Genomic DNA, 20,488 nt, shown 5'->3' on the forward strand with positions numbered 1-20,488 from the left:
TGCTTTCCCCTTTGTTGACCTGACCACTTGAGGGGCTAAAACTCCAGCTTGTTTTTCTTTTTGACTTCTCAGCTTTTCTGAGTAGATCTGTAGTGGTGTAAAGGTCTGGGCAGAGAACGGATGGAACAGAGAAGCGGTGGGTCTGGAGTTAGCCAGTATGGGTTGTGAAAGCTTCCTTCTGTGGGTGACTAGACGCACTCTTCAGCGCCTATGTACGGGCTCTGCCACTTGGGACAACATACCTCTGTCTGAAAGATGAGGCTAACCCAAGCTCTCTGGTGTGGCAGAACAGAGTGCTTGTGACACAGGGTGATCCTACTGGCTGATGCACAGCCCCGTTATTATCCAATACGGTAGCCCTCACCTCCAGGTGTCGTTGGAACAATGGGACAGGAAACTGGGAGAGCTGAAGTGCCGGGAAGTTGTTAGTCAAGTGACGATAACTTTCATTGGAACCGGCTGGGTAGAAAACACTGACCTGGTGGCTTTGCCCCCTTGCTCCGACTGGGCCCTTTAACTTGTTTCAGTGATGCATTTATTTATTTATTTATCTTAGAAACACTTTTATTCTTTATTGACACGTATTTCCTGCCTCTTCATCGCCCCGTCACAGTGCATTTCCTCGCTCTATGTGAGTGAATGTTTCAGAAGTCTGTTCACAGTGCCCGGTATACACAATCCAATTTATTACAACACCTTGCCTCTAATTCACCATCCCAAACAACCCAAATAGCCCAAAGTGATTTTATGCTGTGGCTTTTTCCATGTAGCTGGAAATAAATCTTGAAGGTTGCAGTTTACATCTGCCAGGAAATGAGTTCTGGGATGTTTGCCCACATCCACTACTGTTCTTCAAAAGGAGCCCCAGGTGTCTGCATGAATACCATCAGGACCACAGGAGGCCTCCACTCGTGTTTATCAGCTGGTTTTGAAAAGATGCGAGGCAGGGTTAGAAATCCTCAGTGCCTCCCTTATCTTGAGACCTGACCTAGATGCCTTTAGGGTTTCATGGTCAAAATATGGCTATTTATGCCCAACTGTCAACACAGTTTGCCAGATCCCTTTGATGACCAAGTTCAAATGAAAAGAAGGATATGTTTCCTTATTGCCTCTTCTAAACACAGCTTGCCACGTAATAGATAATTCCGTGAACCTATGACGTAATGTTTTCAAACTGGAGACCACGAGGTCACAGCTGAAGAAGGGAGCCCGCTGCCCGAAGCTTCTCTTCCAAGGTGGTGTTTTGTTTAGCTGGGTCAACAAACGGGGGTGTCTTCGGTCCAGGATTTGGACTCAGCTGCCAGTGCCCCAGAGAGTGCTCCGGCCTCTCCCTTCCACCAGGGTGGGCTGTTTCCAGAGCCAGTAAGGCAGCTAGGAAGGAACCACAGGTCTGTATGGACTTCATGTAGCAGCTTGGCTATTCAGGAAGCTGGGGTAGGCGTGGGGGGATGGACGAGAACAGTGACCACACACAGGCACTCATACACGTGACCACATGACAGACTGTGAGACACCTTTGTGTGCTTGATTGCTGCTTCCTTGCCTCTCAGAGGGCATTGTTTTGGTTCTCACTGAGATTCTGAATTCCTGCTGTGACATTTGCGCAAAGCTTACCTCTGAGGGCAGAGGATACTGACTTTATTCACTTTTCCAAATAGGCGTGCTGAGTTTATGCTGAGCACTTTACACTAGCCAATATTGTTGCCTGACATACTTCCCTCACCTCCACAATGGCACAGTTTCGTGGAACAAGACAGCATTTAAAAATAGCCTCCCTGGCCTCGTTAGAAGCCAGCATGTTGTGACTGTCCAGCCGGTCACAATAGACGAAATACATCCAACCCAGGACCTCTGCTGAGGGATTCGTCATTAGCTCTGCCTCTTACACACATACATGTTCCAGTATACATGCCCATCAGCCAAGATTTTAACTCCAGGGATTAGTGTAAGTATCAGGAGGGAATGAGGTCACTTGCTGTGAGGCAAATGGCCTGCCTCCCCATGAGAATACAAAGCTGCATTGTGAATCATACCTCAGAGGAGCATTTGGGGGCTGCTGACTCACATTCAAAGCAGTTGAGTCTCTTAACCTCATCAAGAAAGTTTGGGGAGAGTGACTTGATATTCATATTTGGTTTTATAAGACCTTCCTCTTCACTTACCATCCTAATAGATACTTCACCTAACAGCTAATAGACACTAATTAACCCCCCCCCACCTCTCCACCTCCCATTGCCCAGGTGGCTTTGGGGTCTGTCCAGAGCATTGTTCCGACCAGATGGAGGACTATGGGTCAGCTCAGGACAGTTTGTGTCCTCAAAGAGATTGTTTGAAGAAAATAAATAACTACTCTCCTCCCCCAGTGAATAACTGTCACTAACGAAGGCTAACCTGGCAGGAACTTGAAAGGCATTTGATTATTGACATTCCAGATATTTCACAAAAACAACAGTAAACTGGTATTTATAAAGGCTTCATTATTCATGAGACAATGCAGCGTGGTGTAGGGGCTGAAAACAGATTGTGTCCCGAGGAAGTCTGTTTCAATGCACCTTGTAAGTGAGCTCTGAAGGATCATAGTAACATAGCTGCATGTAATGTGACGGTGAAATGTGTTCATATGACCAAAGCCCCTGGGCCAGTTTGGGGCACGAAGGAAACCATCAGTATTTGTAGTTGATTTTTTGTTTGTTTGGTTGGTTTTTCAAGACAGGGTTTCTCTGTGTAATAGCCCTGGCTGTCCTGGAACCCACTCTGTAGACCAGGCTGGCCTTGAACTCACTGAAATTTGCCTGCTTCTGCCTTCCTAGTGCTGGGACCAAAGGAATGTGCCATCACTGCTCGGCTGATGTTTCTTCTTTGTTATGCTTTTGCAATATTGGAAAATAGCCCAGGGCTTTGGGCATGCTAGGTGAGCATTCTATCACTGAGCCGCACCCTTGGTTTTTTATTCCGTGAGGCACCCACTGAGGCCTTTACAAACACTGTCTCACGTGTTTGTAAACCGTTAGAACAAACATCTGAGGTTGGACAGAGCTCAAATTTCAGTGACGGCATCAGAAGCCACAGTTAGGAAACAGCAAGAGGGGATGGCATAGAGGACTGTCCGACCCCAGCTCTCCACCATGCCTCCTCCCAAGGTAATGATGAAGAGGGAAATGGGCCAGGTGTTTTAGAATAGCAGCGAGCATTTGAGAACCTGCTAAATTTTGCGTTTTCCAGAGTATCAAGGTCCCCATCTAGGAAAACACATCAGGAAATATGACTATGAATCAGCTGCCTGAGCAAACAGCCAGGATGGAGCCCACATCATCACAGGATTCAACAATATCATTGAAAACATCAGCTGTTTATTCCAGTACATAAAGACGTAGGTTCAAAGAGAACGAGCTAGAGAACCCTGGAAGTCACGTTATTAACCATGTATTTATTTATATCAGCTCCTTTTTCCCCAAGAGTTATACCCAAAGGGCATCACAACAAAGTCATTTTACGAATTGCTGCTAGTTGTTCATGAGTCTGGGATGCACAGAATCTTGTTCAAATCATAGAGGTACAGCTGCCTCTGTCCATCAGGGCTTGTAAATTTAAACCAATTCAGTCCAGAAAGTACTTCTTGACTCCCTAGCATGAGAAAATGTTATACAGAGGCCACGTTGAACACAACGTGGCCCCGACCTCAAGGGACTCATTACCACTAGAGCTCTATTGACCCACAGAGCTACCAGCAACTCTATGAAATTTAAAACTCAGTGCCTATGATGCATCCATGATATCTTTAGTAGTCAATAGCCACATGTGATCGCTGGCCACCATGTTGGGGAGGGCAGATAGAGAGCAAGGCAGTCATTAGGCAGTGTGGCTCTCAGACAAGAGACCTCCAGTAATGTCAGGACTTTGTAGATGGCCCATGGCTTACTCTCAAAGGAACTATGGGGAACACCCACACCCAGACTGGAACTTCCAAGCCTCACATTGAAGACATGCATGCAGATTTTGCTTCTTACTTGTGTTGGAACTAAGGTAAGGTTCTCCACACCTCCGGTCCCATTTGTTTCTGAAGCAAGGACATCAGACTGTAAGACCCAAGACACTTCATCCCAGGTCTTTGTGATGCTGAGTGAATTGGTAAAAACATTCTCCAGTACAACATCCACTGCTTAAAAAAACAGAAAACTGCTTAAAACAGCTTTTATCTCCCCGGGTCATTTTGATTTTATTTTAGAAATTTAATTTTAAAGCGATTCTAATTGCTGTTTGTTTGTTCTATTGAGACAATATTTCTAAATCTTTGTGGTAGTAACATAGTCTGGTAATTCAAGTCATGTCTACAATGTATGAGAACCAAAATAAGGGAAGGAGCATTTCTATCTTTTCAACCACTGGTCTTTGCTGTTCTGCAAATCCCCTGCTCCCCTGGCCACTCTGAGAAACATCACAGCTTGTCTTAACCAATATTTACTCTACTGTGCTGAAAGAAAACCCAAAGTAAATAAGTCCTCCACTCTATGTCTTGGCACCCCATATGGAATTTCGTTCTGTACCCCTTTTCTTCACACCTCCCAGTCTCTAGCAAACACTATTTTATTCTTCTGCAAGTCTGACTTACTAGTGCCTTCAATGAGTGAGAAGATGTGACGCTGGTCTGTGTCTAGTTTATCTTATTTAAATACACGCCAGTTCTAAACTTGCCAAACAGGCAAAATGGGATTATTTATTGCTTATCTTTGTCAAACCTGGAGGTCTCACTAAAGCAAATTTAAACATATGTTCTGTGTTTTTGGTTTGGTTTGGTTTGGTTTGGTTTGGTTTGGTTTGGTTTGGTTTGGGCTTTTTGCTGTTTTTGGTTTTGTTTGTTTGTTGTTTGTTTTGTTTTGTTTTGTTTTTTGTTTTTTGTTTTGTTTGAGACAGGGTTTCTCTGTGTAACCCTGGCTGCTATCATGGAACTCAGTCAGTAGACTCACAGAGATCCGCCTGCCTCTTGACTACCGAGTGCTGGGGTTAAACGCATGTGTCTCCACTGCCAAGCTAGTAAACATGTTTAACTCAGTCCTGAAGCCTCCCTGCCCGAGCAGCAACTGCCAGCCCTGTCTCCCGCGGTGGTGCTGTGGCTTAATTACTGACAAACTGGCTGCAGGCTGGCTTCGCCAGCTGCCTAAGAGTCTATGCATTAGACACCACTCATGCACACACAAAACTATGAATAGTATAAGTTGCTTCTGCCCGGAAGAAATGAAAATTCCTTGGTGTATGATATACTGAAGTCCTTTGTCTTGTCTTAGGACTGGCCAGTGTCGGTCTTAGCAATTAAGTCCTGTTTGCAAGACAATGATTGACTGAAGAAAATCTATTTAGCTCTGTGATGTCTCTGTTCTTACTTGTATTTCTTAAAGAAATACCAATCCAATTTCCTTTTAATCTTAGAAGCCTTTTAAGCCTTGGCGCTGGTGATGTTCTCACACCCCTGTGTTGCTGCTGCCCATTATCAGGTTATCAGCTAGAAAGTAGATTGCTCTGTTTTCTCTCCTTTTATCCAGAGCACCGAGACTACCCCATGGGACCCTGTCCCAGGGCTGAGCCTAGACAGGACAATTGAGTTCAGAAAACCCAGTGATGGTGGGTTTGTTACACCTTGGAGTTCAAATACAGCCCCCTCGTCTGTATTGTGTTCTAACACTCTGGGCTAGGCTTCAGAAGTGAGGAGTTTGCAGTGAACGAGCCGAGTCCGCTTGCCTTTTGCTAGTGCAGTGGAGCTTGGCTCTCTGGTTTCTTAATTGCTTGTGTTTCTGGTTTCTTAATTGCTCCTGAGCCAAGTGAATAGGGGCTTGGTACTCTTCCTACCACTTCCGGGAAGTTTTTAGTCCTCTAGGGCAGTGGTTCTCAACTTTCCTAATGCTTCGACCCTGTAATACAGTTTCTCATGTTGTGGTGACCCCCAACCATAAAATTATTTCATTGCTACTTCATAGCTGTAATTTTGCCACCGTTATGAATGGTAATACCTGATTTGTGATCCCAAGGGGGTCGTGACCCACAGGTTGAGTGAGAATCACTGCTCTAGAGCCTAAGTTTCCTGAGCCACCAGGTGAGGACAAGCAGTATTCACTGTTCAACCTCCAGGACACTTGTGAGCACATGGAGGGATTCCTCTGTCAGCCTCACAGTGTGGCTGTGCAGTGTGTGCTGTCCCTCTGGGCTCTAGTGTGCCGGGAGGAACTCTGCGCCTGAGCTGGAGAGCAAGGAACCCTGGTTCTGCCACAGTCTACCCTTAACTCGGGAGCATCTCTGCAGTTTCTTCCATAGCTCGGGAAAGGTTCCCTCTGACTTCCGGGCTCTCCTGAAGTTAACTGAGCCTGAATGTGCTCAGCGGTCTAGTCTAATGCTCCCTGATGCTTCCCTATTGTTATCTCATCTCGCATTTCTGCTTAAAGCCCCACAGTGGCCTTGTAGTATTCTAGAGATTGTCTGGAGTTCTCCTGGTCTTAGTCTGAAAGCTCATGTCCTGAGAAACCTGCTCAGTTGGTCAGTAACATTCCAATATCCAGCAGAGCGAAGGATCTGGTCCCAACCACTCACCACCTTCCACCCAATGCCTTTCTCTGTGCTTTGTGAAGACCTGGGGAGGTGTTTTGCTTTTTTTTTTTTTTTTTTCTTTTTAAGCAAAATGCCTGTGCCCTGGCCTTGACTCTCAAGATTCTGAAGTAGAGCCTCTGGCATCTTTTTAAAGCTATCCAATGCTCCAAAGTCTGAAGGAGGTTGGGGCCCACTGCTCTACTCCTGTAGGTCCCCAGAGACCCCAATGCTGCTCCTTGTGGTCAAGCTGACCTCCGTTTTCTTTCCTCTGCCTGCTTTCTGTCTATCCTCCTTCTGCTCATGCCTCTTCCTCCAGGTAGCCTTCCTGGATCCCTCCCAGTAGACCCGGCCCTCCGCTGGATGCCCTGAGTTTTTTAGGCGAAGCCTTCCTGTCATTCTACACGGCACTTATGGTTTACTACAATCTTTCCCTCATCAGGTTTGAGTCTGTTTCAGGGAGAGATGGTTATCTTCTCTCCTTGTACCCATGGAGCCAGGCAGGCTCTGGCACGTTGCATACAGTCAGTAGATATTCGTCGAACAAATTAATCAAGACAAGACCATCTGACCTCTTGTGAGCTACATTCTAAGAGTCATGGACACAAAACTCAGTGTAAAACAAAATACCAGTACAATATAATTACTTCAGCAAGTCTCTGCAAGTGAGGACCCCTAAATTCATCTCAAAGAAATCCTTAATTTTGTTCTTTTATAGCTCTCTCTCTTTCCCTCCCTCCTTCCCTCCCTCTCTCCTCCCCTCCCCTCCCCCGCCCCCAGAGAAGAAAAGGGACATTGGGGTAATTCCACTTTCTCGGAGTGAAGTTGTAAATGAAAATGGTTTCTCGGATGCAACCATTTTGGCCGTCTGTTTCTCTGCTTTCTTCTTCCTGGTTCGTCCCTCAGCTGGCTGGCTGGCCTGTGTATGTTTGGAGAGAGCCAGGAAGGTTCAACGCCAGCAATGTTTCTCTCTTTAAAAGTCTTTTATCCTCAGGCTTTCTGATCTTCAAAGCAGACTATGTCCACCGTGACCCCACTCCCTCGCTTCCCCATGCTGGGGAGTGAGAGGCTCGAGTATTTGTGTCATTTTGACAACTTGCATATTTGGACTGCCTTGGACAGCTGGGGGAGCATGGTCTCTGTTAACTCTTCAGGGATAATGGCCTGTCACCACTTCTAGGATCCTTGCACCCATGAACCTAGTCACATGAAGAAATTAATGCCAGACCCTGGAGTCAACCAATTATTAGGTACACAGGTCTTTTTGGGGGGGACCTATCCCTTGGCCAGCAGAGTTTCCTCCGCCTCTCGGTTTGGAATTAAGTCTCCAACTCTCTACACCTTTGTGATTATCTGCAGTGCCTGGTCCTGGATAAGTTTGAAAGCTATGATGATGAAACTCAGCTCATCCAACGAGCCCTGTCTCTCCTGGAGGAAAACAGGTTCTGGGCTGGAGTGGTATTCCCTGACATGTATCCCTGGACCAGCTCCCTACCTCCCCATGTGAAGTACAAGATTCGGATGGACATTGATGTGGTGGAGAAGACCAATAAGATCAAAGACAGGTGATGATGCTTCAGTTTGGGTTTGCAGGGTTTCTCCCAAATCCATGGGGAATTATATTTGGTAGAGTGGAGGATTAAGTGTAAACGCAGCCTATAAATCAAAGGAAGGTCAATTAAATGGGAGGAGGTATGATTTGAGCAGATCCAAGTAGATAGAGCAATCACCTTGTGACTCACAGTCATTCCTGAGTTAATGCTGTGATCCAAAGTAGAACTAGATAGTCTGGGAACATTTAGGACAATGGTTCTCAAGCTGTGGATCACCATCCCTTTGGAGGTCGAACAACCTTTTCACAGGGGTTGCATATCAGATATCTCACATATCAGATATTTACATTATGATTTATAACAGTCACAAAATTAGAGTTAAGAAGTAGCAACAAAAATAATTGTATGGTTGGGGTCACCACAACATGAGGAACTGTATTAAAAGGTCACCGCATTAGGAAGGTTGAGAACCACTGATTTAGGAGAATGTTTCAAGAGATTGAGTTCTAAGGTAAGTTGGGCTCATAAAGTGAGTGGGTTGCCCGTCCCCACATACATCCTTTTTCCCTTCATCCTGTGTCTTTTTAGGTACTGGGATTCTGGTCCTAGGGCGGATCCTGTGGAAGACCTCCGGTACATCTGGGGAGGGTTTGCCTATCTACAGGACATGATTGAACATGGAATCACAAGGAGTCAGACCCAGGCAGAGGTTCCTGTTGGAATCTACCTCCAGCAGATGCCTTATCCTTGCTTTGTGGATGACTCGTGAGTCCCAGGCCTCGATCATCCTCCCTGAGCTGAAGTAAACAGGGGTGCTCTCAAGGCTTCAGTGTCCCCTGAAGGAACCTCAGGGACTGGGGCCAGACTCGGGGGGAACAGGGTTCTAACTGAAGAAGCTGCTGGCCCCATACTCCAGACAGAAGCAGAGGAAAAAGAAAAATCGTAGGGTGTTGGGGTACCCAAGGGGCGTTGAAGGCTAAACAGTAGGAGTTGAGGCTGAAGGAGGGGGTGCCGGCTGTTTAAATTTCCACTCCGTAGTATGTTTGGTATGTGGAAGGGTTAGGGTCAGAGCGTTTGCCCACTGATTGCCAGATCAGCAGATTTGGACGCATGGCAAGTAAGTCTGGTTCCCAGGAGCCTCAGAATAATGCAGCTCCTTGCCTAATTAACATTCCTATGATGTATGTTTGGTGAAAAGGTAGAGGAATGTTGGATGAGTCTGGCCTCCTCCTCTGACCTCCCCCCGTCCTAAAGCCTGTCCATCTGTTGGCTAGTAGCATGCTAAGCAAACAGCCTACTGTTTTGTTGAAAATAGATTTTCGGAGTGATGGAAAAAGGGACAGAGAAGAAGAGGTGCTCAGAAGGCTGATTACCTTGGTAGATGGGGTCAGAAACCCTCCTGAGCTATAGTTGGCTTAGGAATTTAGCTCCTGGGGTGTCGGGAACACTGGGTAAGTCACTATAGCCCTTGTGTGTGGCTGTGGGGTTCAGGAAGCAGAGACAGCAAAACGTAAAGGAAAGAGGCCAGTTGCCAGCTGGAGAGGTTGTAAACTAAAGCCTAGCGTGCGTACAGGAAAGCTGCTCTCAACACTGTGGCCCATCCTTCTCCAGCTCTGTGGAAGGCGGCAGAGATAACAGTGGCTGTTGAGCCATTAGTTTTCCTTTGGATAAGAAGCAGAGATGAGAAGTAAAGCCAAGGGCAAAAGCCCAGGTCCACTTTCCGGTTAGAAGGGGAGGAGCTGGCAGGGAAATGAGTAGGTGTGGAGAGGCAGTAGGAATTGGGGTCATTCAATATGGGAGAGTCCTCTGGCGGCCAGCTCTAGAAGTGCATGCTTTTTGGTGGTTGGGCTCTCTCCCTAGGGCCATTTTGAGTGAAACTATCCTCCCACGCTGGCATTGGGCCCTTCCTGTGACAACACCCAACAGTTTCAATAGATAATAATCCCAAGGGCTTTACTGGTGCATCATCCCCAGGGAAAGCCTGAAAAGCTAACCCTAACTTGATTCCTTCTTGTTAAATCCATCTTGCTTGCTGAGAACATATCCCAGGATGGATCTACTCCATGTATTCATGGCTGATGGAATCAGTGACTGTTGAATCTCTGATTTGTCCCAATCACAACCTATGTCAACTGGTCTACGGTCTTTCCCATGAGCCTTTACGGGGAAGGTCTATGCTTTATAACAGAGATGGTATGGTTTTCTTCCTACACTTTCTGTATAGAGCATTCATCTGGGCTGTCTGGAAAGACACCATCTTGCTCTAAAGAAAAAGTGGCTAATGTGAAAGGTATTTTTAAAAGTCCAACCTAGTGAAGGTCCCATGATTTATTTTTCTCCTTTCCTTCCCTTTCCTTCCCTTTCCTTCCCCTCCCCTCCCCTCTCCTCTCCCCTCCCCTCCCCTCCCCTCCCCTCCCCTCCCCTCCCCTTCCCTTCCCTTTCCTTTCCTTTCCTCCAGATTTTATTCTCAACTCTTCACTCAGTAAATATTTACTTCATCTCTACCAGTCTCAGAATGCTCTGTTCTCCTTCCCTTCTCTCACTTTAGTTTTATGATCATCCTGAACCGCTGTTTTCCCATCTTCATGGTGCTGGCATGGATCTACTCGGTCTCCATGACTGTTAAGGGCATTGTCTTGGAAAAAGAACTGAGGCTGAAGGAGACCTTGAAAAACCAGGGTGTCTCTAATGCTGTGATTTGGTGTACCTGGTTCCTGGACAGCTTCTCCATCATGTCAATGAGCATCTTCCTCCTGACACTGTTCATCATGGTAAGACCGGTGGAGAAGACCGTGACATTTTAAAAATGGTTCTGTTGTTCCTGCCCTCCTCCAGTTAATGTGTGTGTGTGTGTGTGTGTGTGTGTGTGTGTGTGTGTGTGTGTGTGTGTGTGTGTGTGCCTGGACAGGTTATCTGAGCAAGACAGGTAGCTTCCCAGCTTTTCCAACCAGATAGGAAACTTGGAAAGTCAGTTTCCCATTCCCCCCAAAAGGGCCATTGTATGGTGGCATCTTCCCATCTTCCTCTTCTCGCCTAAGGGAGTCACTCACTGCCTATATAGATTTCCAGTCCATTTCATGACCACTTAGAGAGGCTGCTGTTACCAAAGCCCAGTATGGGACTGTTGTGTCTTCAAACGTTGCTTCTTCTTTCAAAGGCATGAGTCTAAAGAGGGTTTCTTAGAATTGCTGTTCCAATATCTGGCTACAGTTAGAATGAGACAAACACTGCCAGTGGTATGAGGGGGAAAATGTGGATAATTTGTCTATCGTCCCCATGGCCAGGCCATTAGCTTCACCAAGTAACATCCTTCTGCCAGCAAATATCTCCCAGGACTCTGTTTTAAAGGATGGAATTTGGAGCCCGACCTTTCTCAGTGATAAGGAGTTTTTATTGCCATAAAGCATGTCATCCTATCTTCTGCAAGTCTGCGACTCCTCTGCAAGCTAGAACTGAAAATAAAACACTGTTCTACAATATACTGCTAGCCTGTATATTTCATATTTTCAGCTCCTCCATAGAAGAAGACTTTTTTGGGCTTGTTGAAATATGACTACACACATTTGATAATTTTTGATGTGTTGTTGGATGGAAGTTGCTTCCTGCTGTAGGTTCAGCAAGCTTGCTCAACTTCGTCGCTGTCATCATATGGGGCGACACTGCAGTGGGCCGGACTGGATGAGTGTCTCCCATCCCATGTTGGATCGTGGCTACCTGACCTAAGAATGTCCCATCATAGATCCAACCCACCAGGACATATTCATTTAATCCAAATCCTGCCTTTGTTCTCTACTAAAATATCCTCCACCTGGTGCATTCTATCTTTGCTATTACACTATGACCCAGTGAGCTAAATGGTGTGAATCAAACCCCATGTTAGAGTCCCCTCAAAACCAAAGTTGAGGTGGAGGTCATTCTCTTCAAACGACCTCACCCCACCCAGCATGGCTTGATGTCTACAAAGGATAGCAAAGTTCTGAGGAGGTGAGAGGAGCAGCCACTCGTTCCTTATCCACCAGAGGCCCTCTGCTCTGCCCCATACCTTAGTCTGTCCCTTTCCCCTGTAGATGTTTTGTATCCTTAGAATTAAAGGACTCTGTGAGTAAACATCTGGATGAATGGCGGAGGCTTGCCCTGACTTCTTACTGATAAGTGACACTGAGATCTGCCTTCCTAAGAATGGGTGTTTAGGACTTCAAAGCTCTCAGGACGTGAGGTAAAGAATGTTCACCCAGAGCTTCTAGCCCAGAGCAGCTCCTCCTTGTGGGAACCAGGACACCGTTCCAATAAGGACGGAAACAGAACTTTCCACACCAAAATAAGGTTTTCCTTTGAATGAGTCCCCGTTTTTTGCATATCCCTTCCTCCCCAGCACCGCGGGGCAGGAAAGAAGCTGGGAGCAGGGACCCTGGGAAGGCTCCATTGTTAGTCAGAGGACAAGGAGCAGAGAGGAAAGGCTGGTGGAGGAAGCTGGGTCGGGAACGGCTGGCTGAGTGACTGGCACCCCTGTTTGAAAACCACCACAGTCTAGATGTTTGCAGGACTTTGCTCTGTGCTCAGATCAGAAGTTGAATTCCTTCTACAGAGAGCAGTAACAACTCTCCAATTGTGACCTTTTTTTTTTTTAGATTTCCTCAGACTTAGGTTCGCTTTAAGTGTGGCTCCTGTCCATTCCTCCCTTCTGCATATCTTCCCCTCATCTCTTTTTCAGTCTGTTCCTTCAATGCCCAACAGGCACGAGAGCATGAAGGAGAAATGGCCTCTGTGGGAGATAAGGAGCACATTAGTTCCACTTGGTTCTCACCGGCTCAGGGCAGAGAGCATTAATCGGTCTCTCTCTTTTCTACTGAGAGGAAAGCAGTGACTCTGGGAGTCCCTCTCTGTAGATGAGAGCCCATTCATGAGATGGGGCAGTTCTAAAAGATGGAAGAACACGGAGGAAAACGCAGGAAGGAGGAGAGCACAAGGACTTTTGGTCTTGGGGGTGCTGTGCTGTGTGACACGTCTGTGTTCCTCATCACACCACAACTCAACTATGTCCCATTGAATAGACGGAGGTGGCCAAGTAAGTGTCAACTCAGGCCTAAGACACACTCCCAGAATTCTGCCGCCTGTACCTTTGTGTTCCTGAGAGAACAGGAGGAACTCTATGTATCTGGGAATGCAGAATTTGGATGGAGCAACGATGCTGGCCTCTTTACAGGGCTCGTAGTACAGGAGATGAAGAAGGTCTAACACAGTTGAACATCTCGGTCTATCCTACAGTGTAATCGGGCAGCAGCTTGTTCAGAAAAAGTCACTAGGTTGTCACTTTTTTCTACATAGACACCAGGAAGACACTGAGTCTTGTCCATAGGTTCTCCGAAAAGCACATCCTTCATGGATGAGGAGGACCAGTCTGCTTCCAAAGGCTCTGGATCCGTTACTGATGCCTCCACCTGTGTGAGCGGCAGACCTCAGGAAGCAGGCGCTGATGGTCAGGCAGCAGGCCGAGCCCCAGGCGAAGGGCCAGGCTTGTTTGACTTCCCTTGTGTGGTTGCAGGGTGCTGGTGATAGCGTAAGACCTAACACCCAGGTCTTCCATGCCTGAACACAAAGTCCTTCCCACCGTGAACTTGCTGAGTCGACCCATAATTACTGTCAAAGGATAAACTTGGGCACATTCAGATTTTTTAATATTTTTATGCTTTGACAGTTTCATACATTTCTACAACATGTATTGATAATATCCATCTACTACTACCTGCCTCCAACCCTCCTCAGTGCACCCCATGTCCCTCCCAGCTTCATGTCCTCTTCTCTTTTTTATCTTACTTTTATGTAATATTCCTGAGTCTACTTAGTGATACCTATATGCACATGGATGTGTAAACATCCACTGGGACATGAACGACCCACCAGCAGCCAGATCCCCAAAAGACAGTGACTGACCTCTCGGTATCCCTCGCTGCCGAAAGCTCTTCTGATGGGGTGGGCCCTCTGGGTCCCTTGGCCACCCATGCTGGAACGTTGACGGTCTCGGTCTTGTGTAGGGATCCACAGCCCCTGTGTGGTAATATGTGCAACAGCCTCATCATCTCCAGAAGACACTCTACCATTCTGTCCATCGGCCAACTCTTCCATTCCTCACATCCCCTCAGCCATGAAGTCCCCTGAGCCTGGGACAGTGGGGGGTTGATAGACGACCCACCCACAGCTGAGCACTCAGAGTTATTTATGCTTGGCACATTGACCAGTTATGAGTCTCTGCATTAGCCACTTACCCACAGCAAAGGAAGCCTCTCAGACCAAAGCTGAGGGCAACACAAATCTATGGCTACAAACATAAGTATTTCAAACACAGTTTGATAAAAAATGACCTCGTATGAAAATGATAGTAGGTTCTTACCCTAGGGCCTATCATCACCCCATCATGGGCTTTTGACCAGTTTTATAGTGCCAAGCATCAGTGGTTCGTGACCCAGGCAACTCTAGGCCACAAGTGGCTCAGGACTCCACTAAAGGAATGGGGAATTCCGCACGACAAAGAAAGTTTCGATTGATTAAGTCCCCACTTAGAGGGTAGTTGGCAGTTGCTGACTGGATTAAATTACTTGGCGGTTGGGTTTTGGTTTACTGGTTTAGGAGTCCAGAACACTGGAGCTGACTCAGCCTAATGGTTTCCCAGCTAAGTTTTTTAAAATAAAACATTAGTGTTGCCTGATGGGTATGGGCAAGACAAAAGAACTCGGTGTGTTTGAGTGTGCGTGCGCGCGGAAGTTCAAACACTAGCAACCAGCTGCGGGAGCCCCTTCTTGGGCAGCAGAAGGCTTCCGAAGGCCTCGTTGCACACAGGAGGCCCCTTGAGTGGGCCCCCCCGCCTCTGGACACGAGTGAGAATTATTGATACCTAATCTCTTTGGTTTCAGCATGGGAGAATCCTGCACTACAGCGACCCCTTCATCCTCTTCCTGTTTCTGCTGGCCTTCTCCACGGCCACGATCATGCAGTGCTTCCTACTCAGTACGTTCTTCTCCAAGGCCAGCCTCGCAGCAGCCTGCAGTGGGGTCATCTACTTCACCCTCTACCTCCCACACATTCTCTGCTTTGCCTGGCAGGACCGGCTGACGGCCGACCTGAAGACGGTTGTGGTGAGGCCCGAGGGCTTACCCCTAGCCTGTCCTGTAGATTTCCTCTGACGACTCTGGTACCCTCTTGGCCTGCTCTCTGAGAAGGTCTGCTTTGCCTTTGGACTCAAGAGGACCTGAGGTTGAAAGGCTAATACAAAGGTTAGGAGCAGAGTGAAAGCAGCTTTCCCCGGAGCCATGAAGTAGTAACGCCTCCCTAGGTTGCATCCGCTAAAATGGGGCTCGTTTTTTTTCCAAAAGAAACTAGACCAGAGAATCTCAGTCTTTCCTGTGCTCTAACAGTGCACACAGAATTGGATGCAGAAATGAGCCCCCGCTGTTAGGCTGTCTGGCTGAGAGAAGACTCTAGAAGCTGGCTGTTGATGCCTTGAGAGACCTCTTAGTTCAGGATTCCCAAATAAATATAGGTCTGTTTTCTAATGGTTTTCGAGTGGGCCATTTCTACCCTCTCATTAGCCAGTGCTAATCAGCCTCAGCCCTACAGGGTGCAGTTTTCTGGCCCTCCAGAATCGCCCAGTCTGTTACATCAGTAAGGACTACTGCCTGCCTCTCTGCTGGCAGAACCTGTTCTCAGGACTCCAACTCTGGGGCATCTGCCTTTTATTATTTCTCATGTTAAATAAGAAGTTAATTGCCCCTATTTATAGCGCTTAGTTTTCTAAGATGATCACAATGGGTAATGGTAAGAAACTCGTGTGACTCAGGCTGTGGGCAGAGCTGGGCAATTTTGGTAATCGTCAGGTTGTTATGTGGTCCTGGGAAACCACAGTTAGCTTCTGGGACCTACCAGGAAGCTTCAGGTCTGGCAACTACAGATAAGAGCTGGGTTGAGTTAAATTTAAGTGTGTGTGTGTGTGTGTGTGTGTGTGTGTGTGTGTGTGTGTGTGTGTGTACATATAGCAAGAGGGTTTCTTGCTTTGGTGAGAGATAGTCTGAACTCTATCCAGGGTCCTCCAAATTACAGGGAACCTTCTGGCAAGGGCAAGTATGCTCTGATGTGTCAGAGGCCACCCGTGGCGACTTGGCGGGGCACTCTCTCTTCAGATTTCCTGCTGCACTCTTTCTGGCCAGCGGACTACTTTCTGCACAGACCTGAGAGGACCTTGCGTCCTTGCTGACCATAGGAAATGGGGACTTTGAACCCCTTTCTTGCGGGAGTCTCACAAAGTAGCTCATTTGGCATCTCCGTTCTGCCCAGAGCTGTGTGGCTTTCAGATAGTGGAAGGCAGAGGGGGAGGGAGGAGGGAGACCAGGAGGACCTTCATTCCTTCGGAGTCTTGTATGTGGACCACTTCTTCACCAACATCCCCTTACAGCCTACGGCTCCACCGTCCTCTCCCTCCATTGCTATCCCTCTCTGCTCACTGCAGAGTCTGCTTTCTCCCGTGGCCTTTGGCTTTGGCACCGAGTACCTGGTCCGCTTCGAGGAGCAAGGCCTGGGGCTGCAGTGGGACAACATCGGGAAGAGTCCCATGGAAGGGGATGAGTTCAGCTTCCTGCTGTCCATGGAGATGATGCTTCTCGATGCCGCTCTGTACGGGTTGCTTGCCTGGTACCTTGACCAGGTTTTCCCAGGTAAGCAAGGAAAAGTCAGGCTGCTTCATGTTCCATGGTCCAGGGAATGCATTTCTTCAGATGCAGAGGTCTGGCCCAATCTTCTTGTTTAAGCTTGATTCCACCACCACCACCACCACCACCACCACCACCACACACACACACACACACACACACACACACACACACACACACACACACACACACACTGTTTGAACATAAGCTCTCAGGGCCAGCAGCTGAATGTACGTCTAGAAGTTAAAACTCCACCAACCAATTATTGTCTCCCCTTTAGAAATAGGTCTAGCATTGGAGCTGGGGAGAAGGCTCGGCAGGTAAAAGTACTCTCTGTGCGAGCATGAGAACCTGAGTTCGAATCCCCATAACCCACATAAAAGTTGGGCATGTCTGCAAGTGACTGTAACCCTAGCATTGGGAAATGGAGACAAGTGGATCCCAGGAACTCTTTAGCCAGCCACCCTGGTCAGAGCAGCAAGCTTCCAGGTCAGCAAGTGATCCTGCCTCAAAGGACTCAGGTGTGGAGTCATAAAGAAAGGCAGCTCCTCTGGCCTCTGCATACATGCTCATGAGTGTGCATACCCACACACACGTGTGTGTTCACCATACACTTGTATGCACGTGCGTGTGTACAGGCACAAACACAGGCAGAGACAGGCAGGGAGAGAGGAGACCAGGAAACAGGTCTAGAACGGGCTTCCTGGTCACCACCGATCCACCTTCCCATTCCAGGCCTCCTTCCACCATGACCACCAAGTCCTCACAGTATGCAGATGGAGTGTTTTGCAATCCCACCATGACCGCCTGCCACCGTGTCCTCCTACAGTAGGCAGATGGTGTGTTTTGCAATCTAGGCCAGATGGTCTCAACCTCTGTTCAATCCCTTCATGGTCCTTTCCCCTCATTCAGAGTAAAACCCAGCATCCCATCTCAGGCCTACCAATGCTTCCTCATCCGCCTTTCTGCATCTCCTGGTTTCCCTTCCCCCTAAGTCTCTCAGCTCCCGCCACCACAGCCTCCCCACTAATGTTCAACACACGAGCGAGCACACTTCCAGGGCTGGGCCTTCACATCTGCTGTTTTCACCAGCAGGGCCTTTCACCCCAGGCGATTCCTCCTATCTGCTGGCTTCCCCACTCTGCTTGGGTCTCTGTTCAGATGTCACCTTATCACAGGGATCTTTCCAGACTGAAGATTACTGGGTCTTTATCATTGTATGACCAATATTCCCTCCCGAGCCTTAACCTTTTACCATACATTTTTATTTTTTATTTTTTAGCACTCCTCACCACCTGACATGATGTAACCTTATGTATGTGGCCTTCTGTGGGAAGGCCATGCTGCCTATAAAACCAAGCTTCTGGGGGATTTTGATCCTCTGGCTTCCCTTACTTCAGGCACATCACTCCAATCCTCCATCTTCACGTTGCATTTTCCCCGTGTGCTGGGTACATGAGGCTGTCTTATGAGGACTCTATGTGGTCACCCTACTCCATTATAACCCCACCTAACTTAGCTAAGCACATCTACCTTCTAAATAATGCCACATTTGAGATATGAGGTTGAGACTCTGGTTTGGACACTAAATGGGTGTTTTCTCAAACACCATCAAATTCCTGGTCACTAACCATTGAATTCCACTCTGAGACTATCCAGAGTTAGAGGCAATCCTGTAAGACCTCCCTCCGTTCAGATGCTAACACTTTACAAAGTGTTCTCTTTTCAATTGCGGTGTTATTGTTATGGGTATAACTCAAGAACAGCCATGAGGTGAGGAATGAGGACAGGGATGAAATGGTCTGGAGCAGCCCTCTCTGGACCACCACTGACCAGCACCTAAATGTGGTCGCCAGTCCAGAATCTCTTCAAATCCTCTTCCTGCGGTTCTGGAGTTGTCTGTCGCCCCTTAATCTCTGGAGATCAGAGATTGGGCTGAAAGGTTTCTCTCTTCGCATTTGGTCTTTCTGGTGAGCAACACCCAAATGTGACGGGATCTTGCTGCTCCCTTATGAGCCATCTCAATAGCATGAGCTTAGACACAGTAGAAAAAAAATATTCCACGAATAACAAAGAAAAGTACTCTTATTACTTGGGAAATTTCAAGGGCAGCAGAGCTCTGTGGCTGGCACTGAACTGGGACCAACGATCATATATACTTTATGTGGTATCACTGACATCAACATTGATCCCTGCCTGGAGAGGGACACAGTTCCACCTATGACAGTGACCTGAGCAAGACACTTGAACTTACTCAGCCTGTTGTTTGTTTGTTTTGTATCCCTGGAAAGAGATCTAATAAGTGAAAATTAGTTGGGTTGGAATAGGGATTTGTACATTATTTTAGCCAAGCTAAAGTTTTCATTTCATCAACAGCTGTGCACTGAGCAGCCCCTATGTGGCCACATCCTGGGAACCAGGACATTTAGAAAAGATAGATCTGGGGCTGAGGATGTAGTTCAGGGGTGGAGTGTTTGTTTGGTATGCACAATGTCCTCGGACCCATCTTAGCAGAGGGCAGAGAAGGCCCACGTGGGCTGGGAGATGACTCCATGGACGAAATCTTTCAGCACACCTGATGACCTGAGCTCAGCTTCCAAACCCGCCTTAAAAAGCCGCGAACACATGGGCACACATCGGCACACGTTGATAACCCAAGCAGTCCTATGGGAAATGGTAGGAGGGGACCGGAGACCGTGCAGCCGCAGAAAGGGGGTGGGGCAGACTACTGTCTTAAAACACAGTAGGAAAGGTAGAATGGGTGACTTAAAAATCACCCTCCGACCCCCAGATGTGTGCGGCAGCATGTGAACCTATGAAAACACACACACACACACACACACACACACACACACACACACACACACACACTCACACTAAACTCGAAAGAAAACAAAAGATCCAGGCTTGCCCTTGAATCAGTCTCGCAGTGACGAAAGGCATGACTATTTCAAAAGCAATGAGGGCCATAGAGATGGCTCAGTCAAGAACCAGCACGCGCTGCTCTTCCAGAGGACGCACGTTCAGTTCCCAGCACCAGTTTCAGGTGGCTCACAGCACTCTACAACTCCAGCCCCAGGGGATCTGACCCTCTAGGTCTCAGAGTGCACCTACACTCACATACACATACTCACATGTAGACATACACACCCACACACACGATTTAAAAAATGTAAAGGAAAAATAAGCAACATCCATGTTTGTATTTAAAAAAAAATCAATATTTTTTTTCTGGTTTTTCTAGACAGGGTTTCCCTGTGTAGCCCTGGCTGTCCTGGAACTCACTCTGTAGATCAGGCTGGCCTTGAACTCACAGAGATCCACCTGCCTCTGTCTCCGGAGTGCTGGAATTAAAGGTGTGTATACCGGGGCTGGAGAGATGGCTCAGAGGTTAAGAGCACCGACTGCTCTTCCAGAGGCCCTGAGTTCAATTCCCAGCACCCACATGGTGGCTTACAACCATCTGTAATGAGATCTGGCACCCTCTTTCATATATAGTCAATAAATCTAAAAAAAAAAAAAAAAAAAATTAAAGGTGTGTACACCATCTCCTGGCAAAAACCAACATTTTAAGGGGAACAAAAGTTACAAAGAGAACTGAGCCAGGAAGTTGGGAGCCTTTTTCCTTCGAACGCAGCTGAATCCAGAATGTGGGGAGTTAGAACAGTG

The 20,488-nt window shown here is 47.4% G+C and overlaps 1 protein-coding gene across 1 annotated transcript in view; it reads left to right on the forward strand.

The window, feature by feature from the left end:
- Abca4 (ATP binding cassette subfamily A member 4) overlaps nucleotides 1-20,488 on the forward strand; it is a 138,676-nt gene that overhangs the window by 57,093 nt on the left and 61,095 nt on the right. The window contains exons 12-16 of the mRNA XM_076574899.1: nucleotides 7,930-8,135; nucleotides 8,712-8,888; nucleotides 10,672-10,894; nucleotides 15,032-15,253; nucleotides 16,621-16,825. Coding sequence (XP_076431014.1) covers nucleotides 7,930-8,135; nucleotides 8,712-8,888; nucleotides 10,672-10,894; nucleotides 15,032-15,253; nucleotides 16,621-16,825 — 1,033 coding nt within the window. The remainder of the gene's footprint in view (nucleotides 1-7,929; nucleotides 8,136-8,711; nucleotides 8,889-10,671; nucleotides 10,895-15,031; nucleotides 15,254-16,620; nucleotides 16,826-20,488) is intronic.

This window comes from Peromyscus maniculatus, chromosome 6, assembly GCF_049852395.1.
Source record: "Peromyscus maniculatus bairdii isolate BWxNUB_F1_BW_parent chromosome 6, HU_Pman_BW_mat_3.1, whole genome shotgun sequence".
Classification (NCBI taxonomy): Eukaryota; Metazoa; Chordata; class Mammalia; order Rodentia; family Cricetidae; genus Peromyscus; species Peromyscus maniculatus.